A 27,266-nucleotide genomic window follows, 5' to 3' on the forward strand; every position below is an offset into this window, starting at 1 on the left:
TTAGGGACTTCCTCATTTGTAAAACCGGTATAAAAATAAAGTAATTAAAGTGTTTTTGAGAGTGTAAATATGCGTGTAGTTTAGTGTGATGGGCAGGTTTAGGGGTCGGGTTAGTGTAAGAGGAGAGAAGATATGGTTTGTACAGTATAAAAACCATTACGCCATGGAATATCCCGCTTTAGATAGCTAAGTAAACGTGTGTGTGTGTGTGTGTGTGTGTGTGTGTGTGTGTTCATCAGCCAAGCCTCTAGACGAGTCTCAGACCTCCTCAAACGCTCCACATGGCACAGATGCAGAAATGACTGATCTCAGACCTGAGTCAGAAGCGCTGGATTCCCAGAATGCCAATGTTTCTCCGAAGCGTCCAAATGAAGAGACCTACCCTAACCCAAAGAAAAAGGTGCTGGACATGTTTAACATTTCAATAGTCCTGGATTAAGGTTTTTATTTTTTTAAGATTGTGTTGCTGGTGCTTTATAATGCATATTTTTACTCATCCTGCTTCTACAGAAAAGAAAGAAAAAGAAGAAAAAAACTGTTGTTACAGAGGGGCCTTCGTCTCTGACCTCTGAACTCTCTGATATATCTCTGACTGATAAAGAGCTGAAACTGCAGGAGGATCAATCTTCTGACAGTGATGACTCTAACTCCATTAACAAACCTAACTTCTCTGACAAAGCAGCTGATTCCTCCTCTCATCCGAGCCCAGCAGAGACTGAAAGCCCTGAGGTCTCAGGTGCTGCTAAAGGTCAGTCTGAAAGCAGCAAGGACAGCGGTGCAGCTCCTGGATCGACTCGAGAGCTCACCAACACTCCTGCTAATCCTCCAGCGCTGTCAGATCAACACACTGAGAAAGGCCAGAAGAGTGTGACCACAGGAGCACAAACTACTCTCTATCAGAACCAGAATACAAGCCTAAAGAGCAGCACAGACAGTCAGATGGAGACCGATCGGCCAGATGAGGAACCGCAGAAGAACCGCAGCTCCAGTCAACAGAAGAACACAGAATCTGAGAAGAACAGTGGAAGTGGGGAAACAGAAACCAATCACAAAACTAAACAGTATGCCAAAGCCTTTGTATCTTAATAACTGCTGCTTCTAGTAGTTTTACTTTGTCTTTTTTATTGAAAATATCAAATAATAATGTATACTTTCACTTTAAAAATGACAGAAATCAGAAGAATGAACCACAGAAATCATCACAGGAAATGGTATTTGGCCCCCAGAGTAAATCCAAGGTAAACTAAAATTAATTGTGTATCATATAGAAATGATAAATAAAAATTGTTAATAAGTTAAAACAATTAATATATATATTTGGAAATAGAAAATGTGTCCTTTCGCTGAGGTGCCAGTAGATTTTGGAACTGGTTTAAGAAAGAGCTAAAGCTTCAGCCAATCAGACATGGTTATCAGCTAACAATGACAACCTGAGAGGCCAAATGTTGAGTGAATCATTGGCCAGACTGATATATTGGTCTGTTACTGGAAATGACAAACATTGAGTTAAATGCTGACATGTTGTGTTTTGTGTTTAGAAGGATCCTGGTTCCAGTGGAGATTCAGAGCTGAAGTCTGAGAAGCAGCAGAAGAAAACCCAATCTGAGAAAGCAGAAGCTACAGAAACAAATAAAGGAGGTTCATCTAAAAACAAAAAGTATGCCAAAGCCTTTGACTCCTCCTTTGTGAATGAGGTCTTTTTTTTTCTTAAAATGTCAAATAATAATGTATATGTTCACTTTAAAAATGACAGAAACCAGAAGGATCCACAGAAATCAAAACAGGAAATGGAACAGAGTAAATCCAAGGTAAACACAAAATAAATATATATTTTTTATACAACAGTTAGTTGTGGTTGTGGATCCTGATTGGCTGAGAGTGTTTTCCAGTCATGTGATATTCTCCCAGTATCAGCCCAGGAAGCGTTTCACTGTTTCTATCACTGCACTTTCAGCATTTCTCTCCCAGCGAGTGTCACGGTGGACGAGCAAACACTGCGTTGTTGTGTCACAGAATGTAGTTTTACCTGCGACTTGTGTATAAACAGCACATATTTGAGGATTAGTTTAGATGTTTTGGAGGGTGGTCATGTGCCTAATCTCGGACAGTCCTGTGGGAATTAGCCCCTGGCTCTGATGAAGATAGTGTGAGGGATCATTCATTCTGGGTGTATCAAACACTTATTCATCTGTTACTTGTTACAGAGCAAAAAGAGATTCGGCTGAGGGCAAAGTTAAGTTTCATAACTTTATGTTTTTATTAAACTGAAATCCTATACTTTAACTAGTGCTGCTTTTGTATTTTTGACTGAACTGTACAAACTTCTTAAACTTTTATAATGGCTAATATTGTTTAAATATTATTTCAAGAAATGTTATTTTATATAAATAACATGGCATATTTGTTATTGGGAAAGGGTCTGTTAGTGATACTTTTAGATTTCAGGAAAGTTAGCTATATTATTACACTGTTTAATGACAGCAAAGACTGTCTTTCTGAGCGAGTCAGGAGCAAAGACTAATATATTGAAAGGGACTGAAACAAGGTGGTAAACATTTAGACAATTTACAAATGCATTGACTAGCACTGTCATGGGAAATCTCCTGAACTGGGTTATGACAAACATTGAGTTAAATGCTGACATGTTGTGTTTTGTGTTTAGAAGGATCCTGGTTCCAGTGGAGATTCAGAGCTGAAGTCTGCTCGTTCTGACCAGAAGAAAACCCAATCTGAGAAACACGATGAAAGCGCCAATACCGAAAACAATAAAGACATTCAGCCTGTCTCGCATTCAAAAAAGTATGATAAATAAATTTGACAAATGCCTTTCTTTTCAGGTTCCTTGTGTCATTTTTTTTTACTGAAATGACAGTAATATACTTTGTAATGTACTTCTATACTAAATTACAGAAATCTGAATGAGGAACCACAGGAGTCATCACAGAAACCAGTGTTTGGCCCAGAGAGCGCACTCAAGGTAACGTGTACTGTCCTTTTACAAGGGTGTCATTAAATTTGGGAACTGGCCCAGGAAAGATCTAAATAATTGGCCAATCAGGCACTGATAATCTCAGAGAGCCCAAATTTGATTCTTCAGCCAAACTGATATATTGATCTGTTACTGAAAATTACAAACATGAAGTAAACAAAGGTAGGAAATGTTGACTGGTTCTGTTTATTTATTATTTAGAAGAATGACGTCTCCAGTGGAGATTCACCAGTGAAGGATGAGCAGAAGCAGAAGCAGCAATCTGCTCATGGGAAGAAAGATTCTGCTGCTTCACAAAGGTATCAACCCTGCGTCAGGGTAGGGGTGTATTGAATATTACACGGATGAAAATGAGGCTGTGAGGGATCACATGCAAATGTTGCATTGTTTACACTTTAATGCAGTGTTGAAACCAACAAAACCTAGTAACAAACAAATAGAAATGTTGTAAAGAAAAAGAAAGCAAAATTCTCAACCAATATTTTTTAAAGCTCTTTTAATACACCAGGACCAGGCAGTTGTTTTGAACAAAAGTCTATTAAGTTGATTTGTCACCTCTCAGTTGGTAATTCCCCCCCACTCTTGCTTGTAAAAGAGCTCCAGATTGAGCAGGGGAATCTCCTGTGTTCAACTCATTATACTGAGTTCTTCAATTGGATTTAAGTCTGGCCTCTCACATCTCCAACCATTCTTCTTATTCTTCTGAAGCCATTCTTTTGTTGGGTTTGGGGTTATTACCATGCAGGAAGATTAAATTCCTCTTCATCTTTGGCTTTGTAATGGAGGCCTGCAGATTATGTGACAATATCTAGCACTATCCATGACTCCTTCAGTCTTGATTACTGCACCAGTCCCAGCTGAAGAGAAGCAGTCCTAAAGCTGATGCTTGCACCACCATGCCCATGAGTTTTCTGTTTTTGTGTCAATCGTACCTTTTTAAAATGATGGCCAAAAAATTTAATTCGGTTTCAACAGACCAGATTTTTTCTTTCTTTTTTTTTTTTGTTAGCAGTGTCTTCTGTATTTTCTCCCACTCAATAAGTGACCAGTACTGGCGGTGTCTGACTTTTTATGGATTCATTTCTTACATCTCAAAACCTGCCATTTTTAACAGGGGGATGTAGACTTTTTATATACACTGTAAAATATGTATTGTAGAGTGTACTCCTATGTACTGCTTCTTTGACTAAAGAGTGGATTTTTTGCAAGAGTGCAGAACTTAGTCCGTGAGCTCACGCTGAATTAAAGTGATTGACTCACTTTCCAATTATAGTTTAAATACAAATTGTATTTTTCATGCTGTTAAGATGACCAATGGCCACAAACACAATACAGTTTTTGTTTGGACAACCACTAAATTATTATTGCAAGTATCACTTACAAAATGGCAATGGTTTACATAGTGAAAATCTTAGCAATGAACAAAACAAGACAAAAAATCTGAAATGTCAAAATCGATCTGTGCATTAATTCTTGCAGTGTAAATGCAGACTGATAGACCTGCCAAAGCAAAACTGACGAGTAAAAGAAAAACAAATCTGTTCTTGCTGAATAGGTTTAAGTAAATACCTTTTTAAAGGGTCCGTTCACCCAAAAATAAGATTTCTATCATTAATTTCTCACCCTCATGTCGTTCCAAACCCGTAAAACCTTCGTTCATCTTCAGAACACAAAGCAAGATATTTTTGATGAAATCTGAGAGCTTTCTGATCCTCCATTGACAGAAACGTCATTGCGACTTTCAATGTCCAGAAAGGCAGTAAAGACATCGTTAAAATTAGTCCATGTGACTGCAGTGGTTTAAATGTAATTTTCTGAAGTAACTAGAATATGGCATCGAATATGTTACTGAAAGTCATGCAGTTTTACTGCTATTTGGTACTGTGACAACACTGATCTTATCAATATTTTTGAATTGCAGAAATCCAACACCAACTCAGCATATAAGTCCCAGTGACAGACTTACCATTTACTTTCATGCAGTCCTGTCGAAAGACTTCAGGTTTAACTTAGAAGAGGATCGCGTCTTCGTAAGGGCTGGCGGTCGCATTGGTGACTGGGAAAATAATCTGGTTGAACTGTCTGTGTCACAGTAAGTAATGATTTTCTGGACCAGTTATTGATCATCGATCACTATAACCAGCTGCTTAAAAACCGCTTGATTGCAGGGATCTTGAAGTGCATGGATATCTTGTTGAAGGAAAATTTATATGCAAAAAGACCAAGGCAGAAGCTGTGTCCATCCCATACAAGTATGTTGTCTATAAAGCAAAAAAGGATAAGTATGAGTACGAACACATCTACAAGCTGGATTCTAAAGAAACCACAAACAGATGCCTGTTTGTCAAACCAAGTCTCCTAAATGAGGAAGGTAGGTGAAGATCATTAAAAGTCTACAATCAAGTTTCATTTAAAAAGAAATTGCACCAGACCTAATTTGTTATTTTGGTGTATTGCAGGGGAATGGCATCAGTATGACGATATAATCTGTACAGAACCATCTAAGGTGAAACGGATCAAAGAAATCCTATGGCCTGACCAAAGGAGAAGTGTCCTCCAGGGGAAAGAAATTGCTGGTAGAGTGATGCTGGAAACTATCTTTGATCTCCTGAGAAACTGGAGCAAAATCAACCTCAGCAACTTCTTCAGTCAACTCCGACAGTTTTATGAAGTCTATGGAAACCCTTTTGTGTTTGAAGAGAAAGAGATAAAATGGTCCTTGCTCGATTACGGTGAAAAAGATGTAAGTTAACCATGTGCATCTCGATATATATTGAACACATTCATACATTACAGTAGTGATGGGAGAAACAAAGCTTTGAATCTATTGAACCAATCGTTTTACAAAGTGGGTTCATGGGTTGACAGATCATCGCACCCTAGAGGCAAATGTTAAAGGAGATTTCAGGGGTATAGTGAAGGGGAAGATTTTCTGCAAATAATGATGTAAACTATGATATGATTTCAGAAGACTATCGCACATGAGCCAAATCTAATACTTTGTGATGTTTTTAGGTTGATCATGATTTTTTTAGATCAACTCTCAAAAATATTCTATAATTCTGCATTATTAGTCCTTGAATAAAGAAAGTCAATTCTTTTTCTGTAATGAATAAATGATGACATAAATTTTAATTTTCGGTGAACTGTTCCTTTAAAGGGGTCATGTCATGACTTTTTTTAAACATGTTTCATGATTGTTCACTTACAATGTTAGTGAAAAACAATTGCACAAAAATGACCAAAATTATTATTTCTGTCCTGTTTGAAACACTCAGTTTTAGTGCTGCAGCTCCTTTAATGCTTGTACAGTAAATGGCACTGTTACGATTGGCTAACGTCATGGCATGGGGGAAATTAACCCATTCCCACCCTTGCCCCAAACCCCCACAAATGAACTTGAGTGTTTTGAAAACATTATCCATATAAAACATTTACATTTAAAGACAAAGCATTATTAAATTACTTACCCTTTTTGATGTAGCTGCTATCAGATAGAGTTGGCACAGCTTTAACACAATTCGCAATAAAATGCTCCAAACAAACATATAACCCTTTGACGCAAACTGGGATGTCATTTAAAATATACCATACACTTGTTCATAATGCTAGGATCATTCGGAAGGTTGTACATAAAACTGTACAAGGTGTTTAAAGTCCTTTAAGTACTTGAATTTGATGAAAACAGCCATTCTTATGCAGAAGTACTTGAAAAGTGATTGAATTATTGAAAGACTATATATATATATATATATATATATATATATATATATATATATATATATATATATATATATATATATATATATATATGAAATGTAAGTGTTTACTAAAAAAAAAAAACCGCAAATACAACCTTTTCTCACAAAATTAATGCTGTAGCCCTTTTGATATAGATATTGAGCCATTTCGCATTGGTTATGAGCATGATATTGCTCATATATTTCCAAGTATATTCAATTCAATTCAAGTTTATTTGTATAGCGCTTTTTACAATACAAATCGTTATAAAGCAACTTTACAGAAAATTATGTTTCTACAATATTTAGTAGTAGCTTATGGTGGTGACTGTCAGTTTGTGCACGTTTGACAGGATTTTTAGAAAAAATTAATACAAGACGTAGTCAGCTAGACGATGAACATTATTAATATTATTAATAATTTATAATTATTATATGATGCAGTCACACATGTAGCAATAATTGTTAGTTCTGTTGTTGATTCAGGGTCAGCATCATCTGAGGTCCTCTGAGGGTCAGCATCATCTCTTCTCAGGTGTTCTGGATCCAGACTGGAGCTTGTGTAAATCCTAGTTACCACGGGAAGAAGATCCCAGCAGAAACAGAGAAACACATAGACATCATTAGCATAGCTGCTGATCCAACAGAGTACAATTAGTTTAACCCAAGCTAATGAATAAAAATGCACCTTTGAACAGATGCAACTACACTCACAATTTAAGAGATACATTATTCGAATGCTTGGCGAAAGATATGTGTTTTTAATCTAGATTTAAACAGAGAGAGTGTGTCTGAACCCCGAACATTATCAGGAAGGCTATTCCAGAGTTTGGGAGCCAAATGTGAGAAAGCTCTACCTCCTTTAGTGGACTTTGCTATCCTAGGAACGACCAAAAGTCCAGCGTTTTGTGACCTTAGGGAGCGTGATGGGTTGTAGCGTGGTAGAAGGCTAGTTAGGTACGCTGGAGCTAAACCATTTAGGGCCTTATAGGTAAGTAATGATAATTTGTAACTGATACAGAACTTAATAGGTAGCCAGTGCAGAGACTGTAAAATTGGGGTAATATGATCATATTTTCTTGACCTGGTAAGGACTCTAGCTGCTGTATTTTGGACGACCTGTAGCTTGTTTATTGAAGAAGCAGGACAACCACCTAGAAGTGCATTACAATAGTCCAGTCTAGAGGTCATGAATGCATGAACTAGCTTTTCTGCATCAGAAACAGATAACATGTTTCGTAGCTTGGCAATGTTTCTAAGATGGAAGAATGCAGTTTTTGTAACATTGGAAATATGATTTTCAAAAGACAAGTTGCTGTCTAATATAACACCCAGATTTCTGACTGTAGAGGAAGTAACAGTACATCCGTCTAGTTGCAGATTGTAATCTACAAGATTCTGTGTAGTGTTTTTTGGTCCAATAATTAATATCTCTGTCTTATCCGAATTTAATTGGAGAAAATTATTTGTCATCCAATCTTTTACATTTTAACACACTCTGTTAGCTTAGATAATTGAGAAGTTTCATCTGGTCTCGTTGAGATATATAGCTGATTATCATCAGCATAACAGTGGAAGCTAATTCCGTATTTTCTAATAATATTAGCAAGGGGCAACATGTATATTGAAAATAGAAGGGGACCTAGGACGGATCCTTGTGGCACTCCATATTTTACTGATGATAAATGAGATGAATCCCCATTTAAATAAACAAAATGGTAGCGATCTGACAGGTAGGACCTAAACCATCTTAGAGCCTGCCCTTGAATACCTGTATAGTTTTGTAATCGATCTATGAGTATGTCATGATCTATGGTGTCGAACGCAGCACTAAGATCAAGACTAGAAATGAGATACAGCCTTGATCTGACGCAAGGAGCAGGTCATTTGTAATTTTAACAAGTGTATGGTACAGCTTTCGTTTGTCAGTAAGCGATATCTTATCAATATTCTTTTATGGTTATGGGGATTTCACATGACAGGCTTGAATAGGATTTTTAAATCCTATTTAAACCACATTTCTAGAATTCAGTATCAGTCTGACCGCTCTAATCGGATTTTGCTTGCATTTTATTTTTATCATTTTGTTTTACTAGTATGTTTTTATTTATTTGTACATTTTTTGAATTATAGATAATAAAGATATTGTTTGATAAGTGAGATCACTGATTGAAGTCCTTGAAAACCAAAAACAGGAGTGGTTGAAAAGTCCTTGAAAGTCCTGCAATTTCATCATTTTAAAGTATCTGTACGAACCCTGATATATGAAAATGTCGGGACATATCAAAGTGAATGTTCCCTTAAAAAATACCTCCTTTCCCTAAAGATTTTCCCTCATCCATTTTTCATGTTCAGTAGTAGCTCAAGTGCATGGAGTACATTGTAAACAGAATGCGGCGTCTCATATCCAGCGTAGAGAGCTATTGATTACAGCGCGCTCTATGATGTGCTGTGTCCACTGTAGAAAGAGTGTAGTTTTCACCATCCATGGACAGCTAGCGTCTAGCGATCTTCCCCTACATCTTAATCTTTGTGAAATCTAGTTTAATAGTTGCAGTAATCTTTAGGTGCCTGAGTACTCGCTCTTCACTGTTGTTTGGGGCTTTCTGAACTGATGAGGTAAAGTAGGCATTAAAAGTGTTGTCGAGGTGGACTGATGGAAATGTCTGTCACAAATTGCAGGAAAGTAATTTGTGAAAGTTTTGTCTGCTTGGTTTCAAGAAATGTTGTTTTTTGCAGTGTGGAGGAATATATGTCAAAAGATCAAAGAAAATGTGATTCCTCATGTCATCGCCCCTTTAAGACTGCAGACTGAAAGAGATGAACTAAACTTGAAATTCAACATGTAGTCTGATTTGATCTTGTCAGGTGAGCAAGCTTCTGAAGCAGTTCATGCTGGAGACGGTGACTCCAGGGCTAGAGAAGGACAGCGAGGGAAAGAGTGCTTTCATCAAGGAGCCGCTGAAGGCTGCTCTCATCATGCTGTATGTGTGGAAACACTATCATCTAGAACTAGACAATGGACATCTGCATCGTCTCTGCACTGCCCTCTGCCTGCCAAAACTACCTAAGGATCAATTCCTGCCTTTCTGGACTGATATAACACAATCATTCTCAGAAATGAAAAAGTGAGTATCTCATCATCATGTCTTATTGATGAAATGAGTCAGTATTTGTTGTAAATGTGCTTACTCAATCTTTCTGATTAATTACTTCAAAGGCCTATCTTACAAAGCCAGATTAAGTGGCTACTCTGCGCTCTCATAAGGGCAGTTCATCCGCATGCTAGCTTATGTTCAGGGGTGTAAAGAGTACCTGAAAACCGTACTTGACTAAAAGTACAGATACCTTTTAGTGAAAATGACTCCATTACACGTTACAAGTCACCAATTCCAATGCAACTTGAGTAAAAGTCTTAAACAGTACTTAAGTATTTTACTCATTCTAAAAGTAGGCTCAAAGACTCACTAGTCCTTGAAAATAGAAAACTGTTCATTTTTAAGATGAGAAATCATGTTTATTTTCTATAAATCAAGATCTAATTTTACACCTACATTTTGCAATTAATCAAGAGACACAACAGCCTCTTAAACATCTACAAACTCTCAAGTCTCAGTTAAGCTCAAGTGCACAAAAGGCCATAACTAAACCAATATTCTTCAAAAATATAGTGGATAAATAAAATTACAATTAAAAAATGAAATAGTCACTTAGCTTCTTGCTCTGGATATGCAGTCAAGACCTCATCTCATAAATCAAACGTCTGTGATTCAGAAACTACCGGCTAATGCACTCACATTCATGTCAAGTAGCCTTGCTGACAAGATTAGGTGAGTAAAGGCAAAACGCACGAGATCTAGTTCCTTCAAACTCTTAGATGGTGATATCACTTCTTTATAGCAGACATCAACTGCTGCAGAAGAAGTTAGGTACTGTGTACTTGCATTACTCATCACAAATGTATTGGATCAAAAAGTACATTTACTTTAAAATGTAGTCAAGTAGAGAGTAAAAGTTGCTAATAACAAAAAAGAGCAACTAGGGGTTAAGTGTCTTGCTCAGGGACACATTGGTGTCTCACAGTGGATTCGAACCCACCCCCGTATATTTATATATACAGACACACACACACACACACTGCAAAAACAACAATACATGACACAATAACACAATTATATTGTGAAACATTTTGACAATTTAAAATAACGGTTTTCTATTTGATGTATTTTAAAATGTAATTTATTCCTTTGATCGATATTCCTTTTGACCTTTCTCTTAAAATTCATTTTTTCATCAGTTGTTTAATCCTCAGCAGAGAAGTGAATTGCCTGATCTCAGGTCCATGTTTCATGTGGTTGATTGTTTCCTGCAGATGTTGCACGTTCAGTTCTACACACTCCAGAGTTCATCTCTAAATCAAACATTTAACAGAGACTGCTTATCCTGAGCATTGTCCAATTTAACGCTCTGTTTCCAAACAGTTAAAATCACAAATAAAAGCATTCTGAGTGCGCTCCACGAGATGTGCTTGATTATACCATCTGGATGCTCAGAATTGATGGAGTAAATGAAAGTTTTAAACAGCTTATTGTACACACAAGTTAAAGGGTTAGTTCACCCAGATAGAAAATGATGTCATTAATAACTCCCCCTCATGTTGTTTCAAACCTGTAAGACCTCAGTTTATCTTCAGAACACAGTTTAAGATATTTTAGATTTAGTCCGAGAGCTCTCAGTCCCTCCATTGAAGCTGTGTGTACGGTCTACTGTCCATGTCCAGAAAGGGAAGAAAAACTTCATCAAAGTGGTCCATGTGACATCAGAGGGTCAATTAGAATTTGTTGAAGCATCGAAAATACATTTTGGTCCAAAAATAGCAAAAACTATGACTTTATTCAGCATTGTCTTCTCTTCCGGGTCTGTTGTGAGAGAGAGTTCAAAACAAAGCAGTTTGTGATATCCGGTTTGCAAAATGGCACCTCATGGATTATTTCAGTGTCAGTGTTGGATATGGAAGAGTGAGGGCTGCTGAGTTATAGGGACTGAATGTTCAAGTTTCTGAAGTCTAAGTGTTTAAGTTTAGTACGGTCAACATGGATGGCTGGGGAGAGAAGCAGTGTTTTGTTTCTGACTTGTGATGAACCCTGGAATCATAACATGGTCATCTCTGTGGTGGAAGATCCTTCGAGTGGTCTGTTGTGCAGACTGTTAGTAGTGAATGAGGAGCCAGAGGTTAGCGTGAGGCACGTATTACACTTGAGTTTCTGAGTCTAGTGTTTGCAGGGTTCAGTGTCATCTAGACAGTGTGGTTCAGCCCTCATCTGACCTCTGTACCGGTGTGACACAGTCATCCTCTGCAGTTCTGCTGTTGGGATGTTTGTTGTTGGATTGCATTTTGTCACAGGAGTGAAGCTCCTGACCGCGTAGCTGACACACCACAGTAAGGTGGTGATCCAAAGAGGTTTTTTTCTTTCAATTATAGACAAGTAGGGCAGGAAACCACACAACAGCTGTGCCTAAACTGGGTTGCAAAAAACAAGAGTAGACTTAATCAGTTAGGGATATCAGTCCACTTATAAGGCAGAGAGATTTATATACGAGCTTCACATTTGTGCCTGATCTAAAATGTGTTGTAACACTTGTTCCCTCTTCAGCTTGACTGAGATGGTGGAGACACTGATCACCAGAGTGAGATCTGCTAACATGTATCGATGGATCATTGTTCTTCCACTGCTGCACTTTCTCAAAGGCACATCAAAACCATTTGAGCCCGTGTTTAACAGAGTCAACTCACAATATGGGCCGAGCTGGGCTGGACTGCAGGGACTCAAATCACCTAATGCACTTCCCATTGGAGCCCAGGATCGAAGGTATTCAATCTGTCTGTTCAAATCTAGTTTTCCAAATGTTTGAATTGAATGTTTGACTAACTTAGGATAAGTGTAAGTTTAAGTCTTTTTTTCCCCTATTTTTGACTGAATCCCTCTGCTTTAGGTCGGTGTTGAATATAATGAAGACACATGGACATCTGGTGGAGGTAGACCGACTGCTGGCCCGGTCGTGGATGTTTCTGATGACTGTAGATGAGTTGGTGGAGTGTAGCTCCATCATTCATGTGGAGCTCCTGGACTTCCTGCAGCTTTTCATCATGAAATGTCCTGAAGATTTATCTTACAGCTCTTCCACAGTGAGTATCAGCCATCACCAGAAATAACCATCTATACCTACAAACCAGAACAGATACCTTTGACAAACAAACTAAAAGCAGCAGTTTGGGATGTGTATATTGAATTATTATTATTATTATTTGTATCATAGGGTGTTTCAGAGAGTCTGGCACACATTCAGAGTCACTTGCTTGAACAAAAATACAGGTAAAGTTCTTCCACAAATGTTTACGGTAAAATCTACATTTCCTTCTGAAATTGTGTCTATACCTGAATAAAAGCAGGAATTATATAAATAATATTTTTGTAATGATTTGGTATTGAAATGTTTCCACAAATGGCAATAATTGAGACTCAAGCCAATTGGAAATTTAGAGAAAAAGTTTGTTTTTGTTTTTGAGCCAATCACTTGAGCTGTCATGTGAATGATCAGTTTATATCAGAACTGGGAGAACATAGACCTCCAAAAATAAATGATCAATGATGTAACATCTGCTAAAATATAATGATTTGTATTATTTTATTTGTATGCTTTTGAGTGATGTCCAGAACTTGTTTCATCTCTGAGGTGAAAATGGTTATTTTGCCTTTTTTTTTCCAGTATTGAGTAAAATAGCAAATCATGGTTGATGTTACTTCCTTTCAGGGGCAGAAGTTAAAATATATACTAACTTTCCTTCATTACTGTTGTAGCTGTCTGAATGAGGAGTATGGCATTCAGTGCATGCAAGCAGCTTGCAAACTTCTAGAGAAGATCTGCAAAGGAGTCCATTACTACAGATCTTTCACTGATGTTCCTGTTGCTTGCATGAACCTTGTGGCCTCTGTGTCACAGTTTGCCCAGGTATTCCATCCTGAAATCATATTATCTTTGTTTTAAATGACTGATTACAGACATAAAATAAGACATAAAATGTACTCAGTATGCCTGAATATTTGTTCAAACCTAAGGAAACAGACATATTTCCTGAGAAGACTCTTGTGTTACTCAATGATGCCAAGCAAACTGTCAGAACATGGATCAGACAAACTTTCAAAAGCAGGCTTTTGAACAGTGGCTATCTATCGGCTGTTAGCTTCAGTGAAGAGATTGAGGTAAGCAGAACAAGTATGGTCATACAAAATGGTTGATTCCTTCTGAATCTATATAGTTTATTATAATGATGTTTTTGTTCTGCTTTACAGATGTGGAATAACATAATTGCCATAGATTTCATGAGTAAGGACTTCACTAAAGACTGGAGAGAGACCTTTACACGAGACTTTGAGGGGAAATGTCAACAGGTAATACACAGTCCCAGAACACACGTCTAGTCGGGTTGAGATCAAGAACTTTTTTTAATGAATTGTTTTCATTTTCTTTCAAACGAGCAAGAATATAAAACGTACATATGCTCAATTAGATAAATAAAAACCACAAAGACAAAACAAAATTAAATGAGTTAATACAAAAATGATAATTAATTAATAATAACAATGACAATAAAAAAGAGAAAAATGGCTATATCCATCATATCCCACTGTCATTGTTACTATGACCATTAATGCAATAATTTTCCAGCCTCACAACTCATTGCACATTACAAAAATACAGAACTGAATGCGTTTCTTTGTTGCTTTATGAAAATTCATTCAAGTGGCCTCAGTTGATGATGCACATTCCCCAGCAGAAACCGCAGAACTTAAAACCTGCTAACATACTTAAAGGAACACACCACCGTTTTTTGAAATAAGGGTTATTCACCATCTCCCCTAAATTTAGATAGGTGGGCAAACACATTTTTGTCTCATTTTTGTCTCAATGCATGCATTAACTTAGTCTAGCAGAGCCGCCGCTAGCTTAGCTTAGCATAGTGAATGGAATCCTATGTTGCCGGAGAGCATGTCGAGAACAAAAGTTAACCAAAAAAACCCCCAAAAAAAAAATTACTACCAAGGGTGTCACTGGTCATTCCCTCATATAAGTCACACAATCACTATTCAATTCATACATTAATCTAAGTTCTTGTTAAAGAGACTCAAGAAGGAATAATAAGGTTGAAATCTATAAAGTTTACTAAATGACAAAACAGAGAGAACTATTTTTTTTAAAGAGGAATAGAGAGGGAGGCTTATATCCAGGGGCTCCAATGCAATGCACTAGTACGTAATGATTAGGGATTTGGGAATATTTTCATAGTCGATTAATCTGTTGAATATTTTCTCAGTTAATCGGTTAGTTATTAGGTCTATAATATTTCAGAAAAATATGGATCAGTGTTTCCCCAAAAGCCCAGGAATGGTCCTCAAATGTCTCGTTTTGTCCACAACTCAAAGATATTCAGTTGACTGTCACAGAGGAGAGAAGACACTAGAACATATTCACATTTAACAAGCTGGAATCAAATATTTTTTTACTTTTGTCTTTCATATATTTTATCAATGACACAGACAGCTTCATTGCAGAAGGACATCCTTTTGGTCACGTGGCTCACGTGAGATGATTGACAGCTTTACAAACTAATGATGTCGCACTGATGTCATAGCTGACCCGAATCAATAAGAGGAGAGTAATCGCTAGCTCTGTTAGCCGTTTTAGTTCTTCAGATTGAATAAATCAGTGTAAAATTAATAGAAATGTTATTCTCTATGAAGAAATATTTAACAAACATGTCATAAAATTATTATCTCTTCAAATGTGCGCAACATTGGACTATACCCTGGCGGATCATGGATAGCCTATTGTATACGAACACAAATAAACCGAAGATGAGATGAATGGCTGCTGTATAAGTGATGATTTCTATTCAAAATAACGAACGTTATTATTATTGTTATTATTATTATTAGTATTAATTGCCTGATGTCCATTTTTGAATCTTGATGCAGTCTGTTGCGTGTTGTTCATTTTGAACGAATCTTTAATATGACTCAGGACTACCGAGTTGTCTCAGAGAGTGATTCGTTCATTTTGTGTTGACCGCACATGTGCATTACACAACATATGGGTTCTGACCATAGACAGTAAAAGAAATGGACACAGCGACCCCATTGGAACTCAACTGAGACAAATGAAGCCCATTTTTAGCGTTTTTTAGCACTTCCGTTTCTGACGCGCAGACTCAAACTAAGCTTGACGACGTCAGCAACCTGTCAGATGTAAATCTTCTAGTAGCTGTGCGTGCAAACTGCCATCGTTAATCTTGCAGAGACGGCGAGCTTGAGCGGGGAGTTCTTTGTCGTGAGTGAGCAGGAGTAAGTATTCTGATTAATTATTTTGTATAGTATTTTAAAATGTAACGCCAGTACGCCATATTAAGTTAATTGCCTGCGAGCTTCTCCTCCTGTCTGTACGGTAATGCGACAGAGAGACGAGTGGTTATGACGCAATCGTTAGCCTATTTTTTACAAAAACTGTTTATACGGGGCCATAATGTAACATAGAAGGCAATGGAGCCCTTTATACATTGTCGTGTTTCTTTAGAAATAAATAATGGACAAACGAAGTCTTTAAACGTCTCAGATGTAAAGTTATTCGCTGTCAAAGTGACGCCAAAATGAATGGGAGTCAATGGGATGCTAACGCAAGTGAAGTTCTGCTACAAGATGGCGGCACCCAGTCGACTTCCTTGTCGCCTGGTTCTGAATCGACAGGTGAGGTCTGAGTCTTTTATTCTTCCTGTCAGACCCATAGAGACGGCAAGAGAAAAGATTAGTTCGTTTTGCTGAACGAGACTCAAAGATCCGAGTCAGTAAAATGATCCGAACTTCCCACTACTGGCAACACCGCAAGCATTGGTCAACACTGAGTAGCAGCGCAATATGAAAGACTTCATCTTTAACAACAAACAACCTATGAAACTAATAATGAAAGATATTAAATAAAACGACATAAGCTTAATTTAAAATGTCATAGGAACTGTAGGCTATTTAGAGGTGGATAAACTCAATTTAGAGGTGGATAAACGCACTTTGGAGGTGGGTAAACGCTATTTCTGAATTTTGGGAGGTGTTTAAACGGCGTTTACGTGCATTTAGCCTCCACTACATCCCTGATTGGGGGGAAGCACAGGCGAAGCACTGCTACTTTGGGCACATGCGTGATATCTCTGCGCCCATGATGTCACGGTACCAAAATTTCAGTATTCGGTACCGATACCATTGAAAATACACTGTTCTCGGTACCAAAGCAAAACACAAAAATATGCTAATAACACACTTAGGTTGCACTTTATTTTACAGTACGTGTACTAACATGTACTTATAGTGTACTTACAGTGTATTTATCTAAGAACGTTCTGGTAATACAAGGTAACTACATGGGGTAGGGTTAGGTTTAGGGGTAGGTTCACGGTTAGTACCTAGTTATTACATAGTTATTGTAATTACTATAATAAGTGCATAGTATGTACTCGAGGAACAGGACTGTAAAATAAAGTGCTACCCACACTTTTTATCACTAAAAATAAAACTACAATTGTGTTTAAAGTTTTTCTACAAGTAATATAATTGAAAAACGGTAAACAAGTTTCACCCAAATTTATTTTGTCTTTTAATTGCTGAAATTTAAACACATTTTATTTTTTGGTAAATAGAGGGGATTTGCTATTAAAATTAAAACTTGGGAGAAATATTGTGTTATTTATCTAATTAAAAAATAAAGTTTTATTAATTTTTCAACAGTAGTAACATTGTTACATACATTTTACTAAATAATAGTGATATTTCTAGCATAATACCTTTATGTAAAAATTTACTTTTATTTTTGCAACCCTCTACGCACACCTTGGCAATATAATCACCAGTGGCTATTAACATTTTTTGTTTACTCGCCAGACTGATATACTATTTTACACACACACACACACACACACACACACACACACACACACACACACACACATGATTCCAATCAGCTTATCTTTGTAAAATGGCACAGCTTCTTAACTCTTAGCTTCTTAATCAGTCAGTCAAGCATTAAATTATGGTATTAAGCACTATATAATGATAGAACTTTACTGATTATAACTAAAACTTGATAACCATGTATGAATGCATATTTGTCATTTTAACTGAACTTAAGACTGTTAAGATATTTTTCTCATTGAGGGTTTCTGTAAAAAAATAGTAATAGATCATATAAATTATTATTAAAAAATAATACTAATACTAATTCTACTACTATACTATCAATATACATTGCACTGTGGATTGATGAGCTGCTGGGTTCATGAATATCACGTTGTCTGCGTTCGGTCAAACTGATTTGCTGAAATCAAAACAGGGATGGTATGAGCGCCAGCCAGAGAAACCAGAGAAACCGGCATATTGCGTTTTCCAAATAGCTGAATAATTCTAAATGAACTGCATTATTTTGACAGGAGAAGACAACAAATAATCTAGTTTACATATAGCGTGTCGATTCAGCGTGGTAAGACTCTCTCTCTCTCTCTCTTTGCATGTGTGAGAAACAGTGCTATCAGTAAAGCGACGGTGAGTCGTGCGCCTTCACACAGAGTTTACAGATCATCAAATACAGGTGCGCTGTGCGTCCATTGAGATGAACTGAAAAGTTCAGATCACTTGATGGAGAGAGAACTCTGAAGCGCTCAGTCAGTGTTCAGCGAGTGAACATGTGTTAATCATAGCCTATAATAGCCTTGAACACACACACTGGCGAGTAAAATCTAAGAATTTATTAGCCAGTGGCTAACAATAGACATCATTTAGTCGTCCAGAGTAAAATATAGTCGCATATGTGAGTGATTTACTGGCAATGTAGAGTGTTGTTTTGACGGGGTGCCGTGAATACCTTTAAATTGACACTGGTTTTACTCAAATGAAAGGGTAAAATGCTTGTGAAGTTACTCAGAACAGTTCTGGTGATGTTGTTTATGTATTTATGTCCTCATTACTGCAAGCGACCCACGCTTCAGTCTATGTAGTAAACAAACCATTCATATATTCACACAGAGACATGCACACAGAACATGCAGGATGCAGATTTCAACCAACTTTTGCATAACATTTACAGATACTGGTCCATATGGAGATTTGATTTTATTAATTTAACATGAAAAAATTCGGTGACCGTCCATATTAAAATGAAAGTTTAATTTTCATGACTGGGTTTTGAGATTCCGTCCGTGTTTTCTGCTTTGCGGAAATCATAGCGCTGTATGCGTCAAGAACCGGATTGACCGGGTCCTCCGTACCACCGCTGCTTAAAGAAACCTGGTACCGCCACATTTTTATTTTTTTAGTACCGACTTGGTACCGAAGTCCCGGGTCATTTGACTACACTAAGTGCTTCAAAGTAGCATATCTGCCTAGGAAATCGCCTAGTCTTAATCTGCATTGCTATTTGTACTTGTTGTGAAGAGCTGGCCACAAGAAGTAATTAGGTAAAGGTTTTCTTTTTTTTTTTTGGTTAACTTTTATTCTCGACATGCTCTCCGGCAACATAGGATTCCGTTCACTATGCTAAGCTAAGCTAGCGGTGGCTCTACTAGACTAAGTTAATGCATGTACTGAGACTAAAATGCTTTTGCACACCTATCTAAATCTAGGGGAGACTATTAAAAAAAACGGTGGCATGTTCCTTTGAGACAGAACATCGTAAACAACAGAGATTCTGGTGGAACTGCAACAATTGTGACAACCTTCACTGACGTATTTTAATGTGTCTCTTTCTGTATTTGTAAACATGCAAAACTATTTGTTTTTACTCTTATTAGGAAGATCATCTTGATCAAATTGAGGTTTATTGCTCAAAGATTGAGGAACTAAACGGCTCCCATCCTTTTTTGGTGGCTAGTGTAGAGAAGTGTGCTCTCCAGGCTGTTACCACGATATGCCAGGTACAGGTCTTGCACCTCATTCTCACTGACATCATGGGTCATCCAGCTTCATGTAAACATACATTGGAAAATTTAATACAATGAAATTAGGACATTAGAAAGCTATGTCCAGTCTGAAGATTATTTGGACCCACAACATTTATTTAGTGGATACATTCTGGCTTGAAGTGTTTAAAGAAATGGTTCGCTAAATAAATGAAAATGATCATATTTTACTCGTCCTCATGTCATTCTAGAAACATATGATTTTTTTTCTGTGGAATACAACTCAATAAATTTAAAATAATGTACTGGTTAGGCCAAGGCAGTTGATTTTCAAAGAATAATGGTTTGAATGTTGGCTTTAGAAGTGTCAGAAGACTTGTAAATATAAAGTACAGATCATATGAAGCACTTTTATAAAATTTACAATTAAGCAATTTGCAATTTCAACTCGTATTGCGTCTTGAGAGATGCAATGGGAAAACTGCTTTTTCTGGAGAATATTGAAGCCTTTATTTTAAAACGCAGTCCAGCTGCACAGCCAGCATAGTGCAGAGCTATAAACGTTCTGATTGGCTGGGCTGCAGGAACTGCACAGACGAATTGCGAGGCAGCGTAGCTGTGCGAACCAATCAGTGTGCATCCCGCTGCAAGCGAGGTGAGCCTGCCATAATGGGCGGAGCTTCTAACTATATAAGCGACCCATTTCACCATAGACATCTGATTTATTCTCCTCCAGCGATGACTCACCTCTTCACTGATCTTCTCCAGCTTGAACTCCTTCTCACCGCTGAACAAGCCCAGCAGCAGAACGAAGCGAATCTGCATCAGTAGTTCAGCGGACGGCGGCCTACTGCTCAGCACTTCTGACTCGACGCCGTTATCTGATGATTCGCTGCTTCCATTAAAAAGCTCATATCACATAAAAGGCAAACTGACTGCAGACTGTGGCAGGGGCAGAGCACTTCTGCATCCCACAGACGAGCACAGTGAGTGTATTTCTGCTTGGGCAAAATCCATGCAGAAACTGCACACGGCGGCTGTTCTCCCTGCGGCAGCATGCTGCTCTCCTCTCTGCGCTCATGGCTAGCTTTCTTTTCAGAGAATGACCCCGCCCCTCGCGCCTTCCTGTTTCTCACCTCTCAGGGACCTTGGAGAAAGACCCTGTGTGCCTCACTCCCTCCACAAAGATATTTTTCGCCAGTGCTCTTCACCAAAACAGACCAGTGCCCCTCTTTTGAAGCAGCCAGCCTAATTTCATTTGCTGGTTCCCGATGTGTCAGAATGGGTACTGAATACAATGATACGAGGTTACTCGCTCCAATTCGCTCGCAGTCCTCGCTTTCATGCCATAGTCAACACATTGGTAAGAAGAAACGTGGCTCACGTCCTCCACACCGAAGTGTTAGAGAGAGTTCCCCCTTCACAGATTGAGTCAGGCTTCTGCAGCCGTTACTTCCTCATATCGAAAAATGATGGCTGCATCAGGCCTATTCTGGATCTCAGACCTGATCAAAGCCCTCATGAGATGGCCTTTCAGAATGCTAACATCCAAACAAATCCTGTTGCAGATTCGCCCAAGGGATTGGTTTTTGTCAATGGATATGAAAGATGCATACTTTCACATCCAGATAGCCCCCCACCACAGACCGTTCTTGAGATTCACTTTCGAAGGTGTGGATTATCAGTACACAGTCCTGCCATTTACTGTCATTGGCACCTCATCCATTTACGAAATGCATGGATGCAGCTCTCTCTCCCCTGAGTCAGTGGGGAATGTGTATTCTGAACTACCTCGTTGACTGGCTCATTCTGGCCCAGTCGGAGGCCAAGTTACAAAATCACAAATCCTGGCTCCTCAGCCATCTAGAATGCCTGGGGCTCAGGATCAACTTTTCCCCAGCCAGCAAATAACCTTCCTGGGAACAGTTTTCAACTCTGTTCATATGAGAGCTTGGCTCATGCCAGAGCACACTCTCTCCATTCAACGGCTGGCTGCATCATTCAAAGCGGTATCCTACCTCCCCCCCAGAATGTTTCCAAGGACATTGGGCCTTATGGCCTCTGCATAGTCAGTACTCCAATTAGGCCTAATGTGCGCCCCCTGCAGCGTTGACTGATGCCCCGAGTTCCGGCTCATGCTTTGCGATACAGCCGCCTTCACATCATGGTAAACCAAGGCTGGTTTACAGCTATCTCGAGACAATGTTCCCTCAGGGGAATGGTCTCTCCACCCCCAAACAGTTCAACCAATCTTGAGTGTCTTCGGGAGGGCAGAGGTAAACTCTTCGCCTCAGAAGACAACTCTCACTGCCCAACATTCTTCTAGAAGAACAGTAATGTGCTGGCCCACAAATGGCCCAGCCTTCCCCCTTATGCATCCCCTCCGGTCTCGATGCTCCCTCAGGCCATTGAACGGATCAAGGAGAACAAGCATGCTGTCTTCCTAATAGCTCCTCTCTGGCGGACCCAGACATGGTTCCCCGTGTTGATACAGCTGATAGAGACAGCTCCCTGGCACATACCGCTGAGAGAAGACCTCCTCACTCAGGCGAACAGGACAATCTGGCACCCAAAAACTATTCTCGTCGCTTGATAAACTTATGGTTGAGCCACTGTAGTCACTTGGACTATTTTAAACATTGTCTTGCTAACTTTCTGGACCAGCAAGTTTTGGTCACCTAGAAGCCTATGAAGGAGTGAGACAGCTCCGCCCATTATGGCGGGCACAGCTCGCTCGTGGCGGGACGAACACTGATTGGTTCGCACAGCTACGCCGCCTCGCCATAGGTTCATGCAGTTCTCGCAGGCCAGCCAATCAGCACGCTTATAGCTCTGCACTATGCTGCACTGCATTTTAAAATAAATGCTTCAATATTTTTGAGAAAATTAGTTTTTTGTTAATAGCACAGAGACAACAAATATTTCACATTATAAGTTCTATGCATTTTTTATAATAATAATACTATACTAATAATGGTTATATTTTATAATGTACATCTTATACAAAACAATATACATATACATATAATATAATAATATTAAAACAGATGTAGTATTGTCTTTTGTATGGGGACTGCATATGGGAAGCATACAAACGTAAACTTTCTGAACAAACTTCTTTTTTAACAGACTAAATCTGAGGGGAAACTTTTTGAGAGATTCAGTAAATTACGGATAAACTGGAAATTTGGAAATCTTGTGTCTACCATCATCCTAAAGTCCTGGCCAAGAGATGACAAAGGAACCTATCAGGAAGAAGTTGTTCTCAAGCATCTTCTGGGCTGGACAGCAGCCAAAAATATCTTTCAGCTTCATGGTATTTATCTGGTATCCCTCCACATGTCTTTTTATTTTTAAAGACAGAAACAGTATGATGACAAAGATATAATTTATGTTCTGGCTGCAGGTGCTGATGAAAAACTGATCGATAAGCTTTCTGAAGAAGCTAAAGAGAAATTAGCGATGGCAACATCATTATTCACAAACATCTTAAACCAACTTGTAACAGGGAAAATAAAGATAAAGCTACTAAAACTCATCCTGCAGAAGAAGACTGCGTTCTTTGAGCTGCTTAATTTAGGTAAAATACCTCACACTTTTTAAGATTTTACCCTTTTAGCATACCATAATGTGAAGAGTCATGTCCCTACTGTTTTTCCAGAGTGTTTTTGTGAAAATGAACATTACAAGGACACCAACGCCATGAAGAGGCTTCTTCAGTCGAGACAAGAGGAGCTGAAGGCTATCAGTCACGAGAGTGCACTGGTGGAGTCTCTCATTACAATGTGCCGCAGTCTAGAGGAGCATGTGCTGGGTAAAAGCTGTCGATTGAACACCTGATTATAACATATTGTTTTTATACAGAGATTCATATTATAATATTTGTTGTGATTTACAGTTGATTTTGAAGGGTTGGAAGAAAAACACCATATTGACATAGATGAGATGGACCTGGACATGTTCATGGACGTTCATTCATTAAATCAAATTTCCTCTCCAGTGTCAGGAGTAGTCACCTACTTTGAGCTTGATGATGATGTTCGATCTATGGCAGAGGTCCTAAATAGCTATAAAGACAGCTTAATTTTCAGATCATGTTGGGTGAACGAGGCAAAAGAGTTTGCAGAGAGTGCCAATGAGGAGGAAACGGACATCACACTCGAAGATCTTAACAGAGAAATTTTCGAACAATGTCACGTTACCTACAGAAACATATACACAAGGCTGAAAGATGGTAGCATAAATTTTGAAGATGTTGATGTAATATTCAAAGCCTACAAGGGAAAATATGAAGATCTGGCAGCGGAAGTTGCAATCATGTGCAAACTGGATCTCAGTGATAACCAGCGCTGGGTCCAGACAAGAATCCAGCAGATCGAGCAGTACCATGAGCTTCATCTGGCAGTAGAGTCAGCTCAGGTGGTCATGATGGTTAAACAGACGCTCTGCCTGACAGGAGACTTTCAAGTCTTGGAGAAGTTGCTTGTTACTGTAAGTCACATAATTTTTTGCCAGTATGCTTCCTTTTAAATAAATGCATTTTGATTAAAATAAGTAAGGGGTATGGTAAATCCATGAGGCTTTCTTCCCTTTAGACACAGTTGGATTTTAAACAAGAGCGTCTTGACAGCATTGACAATGAGTTGATGCAGGCAAAAACTGTGCTTGTGGACATCACCGATTCCCGTAGACTGTGCCTTAAGGAGCTTGGCCTCAGAAAGAACTTTGTTATGTGGGTTAAAGAGGCTCTTGAAGGTAAATTAAAAGTTTTGCACAGGTAATGGAATGTGTTTTCATTATTTTAATGCTCTTTTGAAAGCAAATGTTATTCATCTTTATCACTTCAGACATCAATGAGTTGAAAGTCTTTGTGGATTTGGCTTCCATCTCTGCCGGAGAGAATGATTTGGATGTAGATCGTGTGGCCTGTTTTCATGATGCCGTTCTTGGCTACTCCTCAATGCTCTATGATTTAAAGCCAGATGCTGACTTCAGGCTTTTTAAAGATATGCTGAAAAAACTATGGAAGGCACTTGATAATGACACCAACCTCCCCAAAAAACTGGTAAGAGTATCTGCTAGCATTGATAACCAAATGAAGAAAACCAGATTCTTCCTATTTTTGTTCGCCAACGTTCTTTCTGTTTCAGTGTGACTCTGCAAGACACATAGAATGGTTGAAGACAGTCAAGGACAGCCATGGGTCAGTGGAGCTGTCCTCTCTATCTCTGGCATCAGCTATCAACACAAACGGCATCTATGTCATCAGTGCACAAAACCAAAAGAAGGTTTGTCATTACTGTTTGAATTCAAATACATGTAGCACAGAAATGTTGAATTACACATGAATATTTGCTAATATGGTGCTTGATTGTTTTACTTAAAATCAATTTAATGTGGTGTGTTTTGGAACATGCTACTAAATGGTTTCTAGTTGGTCCAAGATGGTTGACCAGCTGGATGATCATCTTGGCCACGGGCCTTGCAGGGAAAATCAGGTTTCTAGTTAGTCCAAGCAAGTTTGAGCAATTGACAAGCAGGACTATCAGTTAATAGAGACCTGGTCATCTTGATCAAGTTCCTTGCTTGAAAAAAATTGGGTGGGGTAAAAAGCGGTCATGCTGATTTTGTACAAAAATGGCAGCTAATTTGTTGCTAGACCAAGATGGTCTACCAGCTCATCCAGGTCCCCATCCAGGCTGATAATCCAGTAATTTACTAACTAACTAGTTTGGGCCAGCTACAAAACCAGTTATTAGGGTCCAAAACACAGCTTAAGCTACATTTTAGAAGAGTTTCCTTCAGCAGCAATGAGATGGCATATTAGCACAATGCTTATTTTTATCATCTGTCTTTATCATCATCAAATAGCCTAATTGATGCAGATAATATTTCGGTAAAATCTACCCATAAATATTGCTTTTTTCCAGTTATGCTTGGAAAATATTCTGAAGCTTCAAATTATGGAAGAGCATGATGAGGGCTGTGAGACACGCATTTATTCTCTTGATGACCTCAGGGATCTTCAGAATAAATTGATGCTAATGTCTGGAAAAGGAGATCAAGGCCAGTGTGAAGTCGATCAGTTTTCAGAGGTGACCTTTCAACTTTTAGCTGTTTTTTTTTTTTTTCACCATAGCTATTGTAACTATTCCTGAATTAACTTCTTCCCTGTTTCTAGGTCTTTGCCAGTGTACAGAGGTTGGCCTCAGCATTTATTGATTTGTTTGTTGCTGGAAATCCATTGTTTAGACATTGGGAGGCAAAAATCAACAGTACTAGTAAAGATGCATGCATCATAATGAACTTCAACTTAGGGAGTGTTGTCAGTGCCATCATGGTGGAAGGTGATGTCACAGAACAGTTGCCTGAAGTCTGTAAGAAAATAGAGAGATGCCTAAGCTTCTGGAAAGTGTTTATGGACAAGCAGAGATCTCAGCATTACTACTTAAACTATTACACTGCAGAACAAGTAGTCTACATGTGCCGTCAGCTCAGCCAGAACAATGTGACTGCAATGGAAGATCAAGTTCTTATGATGCTCTCCTTTATCAAACCTAACTGCTCCACTTCAGATTTAAGAAAGGCTTGGCACAGGCTTCAGTATGAAGTAATTAACAAGGGCCCTGAGCAAAATGATGACTTAGACTTCCAAACTTTTGTTGAAGTCCCCAGTGTGATTGAAAATGATAGTACTGAGGAGCCATGCCCATTGTTTGATGACTTCGAAAGCCATTTGGAGAATGCTAACGGGTCAGAAAAGCTAGACGTGATTTGGAATGCTTACATGCGAGACATGAAGAATTTTCTGCCAGACTCCCTTGATGTCAGTAGTCTTGGATATCTTCTTGAAATATTGGCCAACAGCCCCAGTGAAAATCAGGGTGATTGGTATTCAAGGAAAATTCAGAGAGATCTTCCAAATGGAATGGTTACTGGAAGACCAAATCTAATCATCTGCCCTTCTGAAGAAATTCTGATATCATGCATTTCAATTTACATGAGCAGCAAGAATGAGCCTCTACCAACCTATGATGAAGTACTCCTCTGTAGTGCTTCCACTCCATTTGAAGAAGTGGAACTTTTCCTCAGGCGCTGTCTTTCTGCTGGCTACTCGGGAAAGAAGATATACACAATGCTCTATGTGGACCAGCTTACCTACGAAGTGAGCTACAAAGTGGAGCAATTTTTTCAGCATCAAAATGCACAGAGCAGAAATGATTACAGGCTGGTGTTGGTCTGCAGCTCTAATAGAGAACATACATACCTTCCTTCAGCTTTCAGTCAATTTAGATTGCACTTGATTCCCCAAGAACCAATGATCAGTATTCAGCGATACCTTGGTAAGCACTTTACAGTCCCAGCTGACATATCCAGTGCCGCTGCTGTGTTCAAAGACAAAAAATGTGTGGGAATTGTATCCTCAGAAAGATCAGGAGTTGGTGAGTACACATTCAAGTAATGGATTTAAATTAGTTCGTTTTCAGAATTCATGTTAGTTGGCTATATAAAGTACACCTACCGGAATAAAAGAGAAATGCAAAAT

General features: G+C 38.5%; 1 protein-coding gene across 4 annotated transcripts in view; it reads left to right on the top strand.

Moving 5' to 3' along the window:
• The window catches only part of LOC128026683 (E3 ubiquitin-protein ligase rnf213-alpha), a 103,932-nt gene that overhangs the window by 16,649 nt on the left and 60,017 nt on the right, over positions 1–27,266 (top strand). The window contains exons 3-30 of one of the 4 annotated variants that reach the window (XM_052613936.1): positions 240–400; positions 511–1,061; positions 1,172–1,238; positions 1,539–1,657; positions 1,754–1,808; positions 2,663–2,799; positions 2,911–2,977; positions 3,191–3,288; positions 4,911–5,081; positions 5,158–5,360; positions 5,449–5,732; positions 9,598–9,857; positions 12,384–12,599; positions 12,724–12,916; positions 13,048–13,103; positions 13,590–13,740; positions 13,848–13,991; positions 14,082–14,180; positions 19,613–19,735; positions 22,850–23,036; positions 23,127–23,300; positions 23,382–23,534; positions 23,619–24,211; positions 24,316–24,475; positions 24,568–24,785; positions 24,871–25,008; positions 25,651–25,815; positions 25,902–27,162. In XM_052613936.1, the coding sequence (XP_052469896.1) occupies positions 240–400; positions 511–1,061; positions 1,172–1,238; positions 1,539–1,657; positions 1,754–1,808; positions 2,663–2,799; positions 2,911–2,977; positions 3,191–3,288; positions 4,911–5,081; positions 5,158–5,360; positions 5,449–5,732; positions 9,598–9,857; positions 12,384–12,599; positions 12,724–12,916; positions 13,048–13,103; positions 13,590–13,740; positions 13,848–13,991; positions 14,082–14,180; positions 19,613–19,735; positions 22,850–23,036; positions 23,127–23,300; positions 23,382–23,534; positions 23,619–24,211; positions 24,316–24,475; positions 24,568–24,785; positions 24,871–25,008; positions 25,651–25,815; positions 25,902–27,162 (6,204 nt within the window). The remainder of the gene's footprint in view (positions 1–239; positions 401–510; positions 1,062–1,171; positions 1,239–1,538; positions 1,658–1,753; positions 1,809–2,662; positions 2,800–2,910; positions 2,978–3,190; positions 3,289–4,910; positions 5,082–5,157; positions 5,361–5,448; positions 5,733–9,597; positions 9,858–12,383; positions 12,600–12,723; positions 12,917–13,047; positions 13,104–13,589; positions 13,741–13,847; positions 13,992–14,081; positions 14,181–19,612; positions 19,736–22,849; positions 23,037–23,126; positions 23,301–23,381; positions 23,535–23,618; positions 24,212–24,315; positions 24,476–24,567; positions 24,786–24,870; positions 25,009–25,650; positions 25,816–25,901; positions 27,163–27,266) is intronic. The other 3 variants (XM_052613937.1, XM_052613938.1, XM_052613939.1) reach the window with 3 other exon arrangements.

This window comes from Carassius gibelio, chromosome A13 (assembly GCF_023724105.1).
Source record: "Carassius gibelio isolate Cgi1373 ecotype wild population from Czech Republic chromosome A13, carGib1.2-hapl.c, whole genome shotgun sequence".
Classification (NCBI taxonomy): Eukaryota; Metazoa; Chordata; class Actinopteri; order Cypriniformes; family Cyprinidae; genus Carassius; species Carassius gibelio.